The 6,723-nt window shown below is 35.5% G+C and overlaps 1 protein-coding gene across 1 annotated transcript; it reads right to left on the bottom strand.

The window, feature by feature from the left end:
- Nucleotides 1-306: 306 nt before the first annotated feature.
- On the bottom strand, nt 307-5,406 carry LOC143036654 (uncharacterized). The gene is made up of 2 exons (XM_076204211.1): nt 3,407-5,406; nt 307-3,274 (listed from the first exon to the last, which is right to left on the bottom strand). Exons 1-2 carry the CDS (start codon nt 5,404-5,406, stop codon nt 307-309), a joined length of 4,968 nt encoding a protein of 1,655 aa, XP_076060326.1.
- Nucleotides 5,407-6,723: the final 1,317 nt, after the last annotated feature.

The following is a 6,723-nucleotide window of genomic DNA, read 5'->3' as shown; positions in this document are numbered from 1 at the left end:
GGGAGGTCATTTTTACACTGAGTCACCTTCTAACAATAGTATTAATTTAGAAATAGGTCGCTTATAAAGTTTCTTACCACGTATTATTTCTACTTGTCTAATCAGTCCATCTGTGCTTTTTATCACTTTCACAACTCTTGCCAATAACCAATGACTGCGTGGTGTGTTATTTTCTACCATTAAGACAATATCTCCTTCTTTGAGATTTCTGTTAACTTTCAACCATTTCTGACGTTCTTGCAAACAAGGCAAATACTCCTTTTGCCATCTGCGCCAAAACTCTTTGGCTAAATGCTGTATCTGTTTCTACTTCCTTCTGCTTTCACAGATCATTTCTCCACCATCGAGTGTCACTACATAATTATCCAAATTAAGTAAAGAATTAGGAGTGATGGGACACAAATCGTTCACATCATTTGATACCACAGTCAGAGGTCGACTGTTGATTATACTCTCAACTTCACAAAAAAATGTACTCAAACTATCATCAGACAATGTTTGTGAGCCTATCACAACTTCTAACACTCGTCTGACTAATCCTATCATTCTTTCAAAAACACCACCATAATGAGAACCTCCAGGAGGAGTGAATACCCAGTCCACACCTCTCTTTGTTAATTCATTACCAATATGACGCATGATAAGATTGTCCTTCAATACCTTATTTGCTCCAATAAAATTTGTGCCGTGGTCACTAATCAATTTACTAACTGTACCCCTTCTGGACATAAACCTGGTAAATGCATTTATCATGCTTTCTGCCGTCAAATCATGTAAAATCTCTAGATGTATGGCTCTAATGGATAGACAAGTAAATATTATTCCATATCTCTTGACTCGAGATCGTGCTCTCTTCACAAAAAATGGCCCAAAGCAATCTACTCCAGTTACAAAAAATGGTTTCTGATTTACATTTGCTCTATCTACTGGCAAGGCTGCCATCTCCTGAGTGATCGTTGAACTCTTGAAGCGTCTACAACTAACACATTTAGATAATACTTTTCTTACAGCTGAATTACCCTTAATAACCCAGTATTTCTGTCTCAATTGATTTAATACTGCTTGCCTTCCCATGTGTCCTACTTTCATATGATAATGTTGAATGATTAAACTGGTCACATGATGTTCATGGGGAAGAATAACTGGATGTTTCATATCCAAGGGCAATTCTAGGTTAATTAATCTGCCTCCTACCCTGAGTATACCATTCAGTAACATAGGTTTAAGTTTCCTTATAGAACTGGAAAGATTAATAGGATCATTTTTGGATAAACAAACAATCTCCTTAGCAAAATAGCAGTTTTGTACAAATTTGATTACTCTTTCTTCAGCAACTTCCATTAATTGAACATTGAGTTCGATAATTGACACGCCTTTTCTTTGCAAATGTCTGACAAATAATATAAGATAACTACATGCTCTTAGCAACTTGAACCATGAAGAATAGTGACAAACTAGTCGTGACATTACATCAACTGTGTGACCTTGTATTGGTTTAACTTCAACTTTCATAACCCTCTTAATTTCAAGATTCGAAAAATCTTCTTTATTTATCTGCTGTTGAACTGGCCAGATCTCTTCATTTTGGGACAAGAAAGCAGGTCCTTCAGACCATCTACTGGTCTGTCTCATTCTAGTGACATCGTCAGCAGGATTATCCCTGCTGGAGACATACATCCAACATACATCCTCAGAGTTCTCTCGAATCTGAGACACTCGATTAGCTACAAAGGTTTTAAATCTTAAGTGATCATTATGCAAATATTTTAATACTGTAGTTGAATCTGTCCAAATATAAATTTGAGTTAACTTTAAAGGTAGTTCTCTCACTATCACACACTTCAATTTAATGGCTAGCGTGGCTGCCACCAATTCAAGTCTTGGAATTGTAATTGATTTTAAAGGTGCTACTTTAGCTTTTCCCAACATGAAGCTACACTGGATCGTACCATCAATATGTTTGTATCTTAAATATACCACTGAACCATATGCTATTTCACTAGAGTCACAAAATATGTGACACTCAATTGCCTCTACCTTTGACGTTATACCTTTCTTAGTACAACGATCAATACTATACAACTTGAGCTTATTTACTCTTGACATCCAAACATTTATTAATCCTTGATCTTTTTCACTCAAAGTACAATCCCATCCAATGCCGTTTCTGAATAATTCTTGTAATAATACCCTTCCTTCAAGAACAACTGGTGCTACCATGCCCAGTGGGTCGTAAATTTTACCAATTACTGCTAGCAATTCTCTTTTTGTTCTAGGTATTTCATCAATGTTGATTGATATGCTCATCTCATCCTTGCCAAGAGACCAATTCAATCCTAATGTCTTTTGTACCACTTCTTCATCCTCAATGAACTTCTCAATATTATCACTACACTTATCTTTGAGTATATTCTTCAAAACTTCACGGGAATTACTATTGAACTTTGTCAAATTAAATCCACCTTTACTACAAAGATCTATCACATTATTACAATTGTCAATCAACTCATTAATATCATCGGATGACACCAACATATCATCAACATAGAAGTTATTAAGAACTATTTCACTTACTGATTTATGAAACTGACTCCCGTGATCTTGCACAACTCGTTTTAAAGCATAATTTGCAATACTAGGGGAGCAACTAGCACCAAATGGATGAGAAGTCATCCTCAGTTTAACTATCTCACTTCCTATGTGTCCATCCTTCCACCATAAGAAACGCAAGTAATTTCTATCATCTTCAGGCACTTTAACTTGATAATACATAGTTTCTATATCCGCAGTACATGCATATAGTCCTAATCTAAATCTCAAAAGGACACCTAACAAAAGATTGTTGATGTCAGGTCCTTGTCTCAACAAATCATTTAACGATAAGTCATTTACACGTGCTGCACAATCAAATACTACACGTACTTTATCCCTTTTTGTAGGATGTTGCACTCCAAAATGTGGAACATACCAAGCTTGTTGATTACTCACTTCATACTTAGGTACTTCTTCAGCGTACCCTTTCTCTAGTAAATTAGTCATAAATTGCTTATACTGCTTATAATATTCATGATCCTTAAACTTACGCTTCAATTGTTGAAGTCTTTTGACTGCCATAGGTTCACTGTTAGGAACTATCCTAGGTTTGTCTGTCATTGGTAAAGGGATCTCATACTTTCCATTATTCATTTGCCTACACCCAGACTCGACAAATTGTAACCATCTTCTATCCTCTATACTAGGTTCTACTGAATTCAGTGATGAATCTACAAACTCTCTATTATAAGATTCAATCAATTTCCTTTCTAAATAATTACCATCAACCTTTATCTTATTCACAGGAATTTCATGATTATTGTCTATTATTCTTCCACACAATATCCACCCTAAACGTGTTCTCACAGCATACGGATCTCCTGGTTTCTCTGCATGTACAACTTCCCAAGGTTCAGACGCCTCTGGGACATTAATACCTATCATGATTTCTATCTCTCCTTGGCTGTGATCAAATTCTAACTTCATCAAATGTTTCCACCTTTCTATATCATTCTTTCTGATATTATGACTGTGATTGAGAGGAAGTTTATTCACTGCAAATACAGGTGGTAATCTAATTTGGTTATTTCCTTCTATATCGGCTACTGACATCCCTTCAACATTTAGACAAGACATTCCTCTTGTACCTACAATTGTACTTACTTGTAGTGTAGTTGACTGATAATTCATGTCTGTCATTCCAAGCTTCTGCAATAAATTCTTAGTGCAAAATGTGACTGAGCTACCATTGTCAATGTAACATCTGGTAGTAACAACTTTACCATTTAACTCTACTTGAACTGGGATAGCAGTAGTGTCTCCTACTGAATCTTTCAATTGACTGGATAATACTTGAATTCTAGAATCATCAACCTCATTAGTGACCGCTGGATTTGCCGTTACTTCTTTACTTCCTTCAACCTTGAAATTCTTATTCATCCTATGCATGATTGTAAGATGTGAACCACCGCATTGTTCACAAGTACGAATTACTCTACATTGAAACGCTTTATGTCCTTTCCTTAAACACTTAAAGCAAAGTTCTAAATTGTAAGCTCTATTCAACTTCTCTTCATAACTTAACCATCTTAATTCTGGACATACATCAATGACATGTTCTTCCTGACATAACCAACAAGAAACTCTTGCTTTCTGTGTCACATTGACATGGACTCTTCCATCATAAGGTTCTATACCTTTCTTATAATTCGTCTTTCTATTTGAACTCCATGTGTTCGCTTCTACTTTCTTATCTCTAAATCCTCCCTTACTACTTCTCCCAAATGTTGGGTTACTCAATATTCTTACTTCTTTCTCTAGAAATCTGACTAAGTCTTTAATGTCCACTAGCTTCCCACTCTCAGCTACCTCGTCGACTAGTCTCCTCCATCTATCCTGTAAGTGTCTAGGTAATTTCTCAACCAACTGACGCAACGTCCTAAGATTTTGTAATTCTGAAATTCCATAATTAATACCCGATATAGCACTTATACATGAATTCAATTCAACGATGAAGTCGTCTAATGCCTCAACATTCTCTTCTTTAATTTCAGGCCAAGCTAGAACCTTATCTATGTGCATTAAAGCTATCCTTTCTTTATTACCGTATCTTTTGTTTAATTCACTTCTAGCTCTTTGATAACCCTCGTTTGTATCTAAATTCAAACACATTCTAACTATGTTGTGTGGTTTACCTTCAGTATATTGTTTTAGATATTGTAACCTTTCACTATCTGACACATGCTTGCTATCAATCAACATATCGAAATCTCTAATAAATTCAAAATATTTATCTAACTGACCATTGAATTTATGAATCACATGGACAGGCATCATGTTCTTTGTCATTAAAGTCGCAACCATGTCTCTATTTGTCTGTTGACTATCACTATTATTCTGATGTGTACTTCTGCAGTCACGAGGATCATTCTCTACATTACCATTTACGTTATTGTCAAATTTACTCAAACTATTAAATTCTGCTATAGCCGATTCTAATTCTGTTTCCAACTCAAGCCTATCCTGTTCTAATTTTAATCTATGCATTTCCATTTCCAACTCTTGTTTCCTTTTCAACTTCTGTAATTTGATATCTAAGCTCGCCCTCTTAGCTATCACCTTACCTAATTGATTACCTATGTCACTATCCCCTACTTGAGACACACTATCTATTGGTTTCAATGTACCATCTGTTCCTTCTTCTACATGTGTTCTATTGAAAGCTAATATCTCCAGAATGACTTCGTCTGTTTCTAATTCCTCAGCTGTAATAAACTCCTGTATCCTATTCATAAGTTCTGCCTTATTGCCAGAACAAGTTTGATTCTTTGCCTTTAGATATGATTTTAGTTGATACACTGTAGCTTTATCCATTTTGTTCAATATAGAATATTCAAGGCTCACTCACACTAAATACAAATAAATGCAACTAGAAACTATACCTCATTTAAATTCCAAGTTCACTCAAAATTACCTGTTATTCATCAATTTGTGTAACTATGTTAACTAACATGATGTCTACACTGGATCCCAACAATCTGTACACCTTATTATAGATAATATGTTGTAGAATAAACTAGAAAACTATGTTCAAAGACTACCTTGTGTTCTTCTCGTGATCAAAGCACTTAAACATTATAATATTCACCACCAATTTACATATCAATATTAAATTCACCAAGGAATCTCATACCTCATTCTAAAATGATTACATAATCTATTACCACACTTTCTTGATCCATCCTCAACATTAACCCACACAATTTATATATATTAATTCAAATTACACTTTCCTACTACCCTCATGGTTCATTGTTCAATCACAGCATTCTTAAATGTTCAACACTGACTTCCTTTGCTTGGCTCCTGAGTCTAGCAAGTTATTCCATTCATATACTCACAGTCATGGTCATTTATCATTTAATACGTTGATACTTCTTATGGATCACTGTTGCTCTGGTCACCATGCCGGCCGCATGCAGTCAACTTCTGGATCTTGATGGCGGCATTCCTCCTTCCCTGTACCTCAACATGAATTGCAGAAACAGCATAATGAAACTGTTTCCGGAAAATAATGAAACTGTCAACGCCTTCTGTTGTAGTCGTCGGTCGTGAGGTACAGAGGTAAAAGAGGAAGTAATAATGTTACGCACCACGCTTGTCTTCTTTTCTTTATTCTCTTAGTTCAGTCTTACTGGTGTGAAGGTATATTCTGGCTGTACATGTGATATGGTATGGTGTGGTGTGGTGGTGGTGGTGATGGTGGTGGTTTCTGTAAATCAATTCAACATTGTAATTTACATTCATAATCAAGCTATCAAAATAGCACTATATTCAACCATGACAAACCTCTATAATTCAATAATTAATACATGATAAACTGTATGTTTCATACCATTATTTTCTTTCTTCTTCCGCCCCTTCAATATTCATCACTCTATACTTCCGTGATCCGTTCCGATTCTATTAAATCACGGATGTCACTAATTAACATAATGTCCACACTAACTCTTGGTTATATTTTCAAATATTTCATAAGTCAAATAACACAGATAATAATTCACTCTGCTAATGCTTACCAATTATGCTTCCTATCACACACCCGAAGGTGTTGTCACTTTGACAACTAGACACAGAAAGAACAATACTTGTACGTTCCTCACGAAGAGGATGGGGCACTACTTTTTAGCG

Source organism: Oratosquilla oratoria, chromosome 21 (genome assembly GCF_046742065.1).
Source record: "Oratosquilla oratoria isolate Oo_2021 chromosome 21, ASM4674206v1, whole genome shotgun sequence".
NCBI classification, from domain to species: Eukaryota; Metazoa; Arthropoda; class Malacostraca; order Stomatopoda; family Squillidae; genus Oratosquilla; species Oratosquilla oratoria.
The sequence above is the reverse complement of the archived record's forward strand: the minus strand, read 5'-3'. Positions and strand labels throughout refer to the sequence as shown.

Coding starts and splice junctions, on each gene's coding strand:
- LOC143036654 (XM_076204211.1), bottom strand. CDS start 5,406: ATGGATAAAGCTACAGTGTATCAACTAAAATCATATCTAAAGGCAAAG. Junction 3,275..3,406: donor GCAGAGAAACCAGGAGATCC/GTATGCTGTGAG, acceptor ATCTTATAATAG/AGAGTTTGTAGATTCATCAC.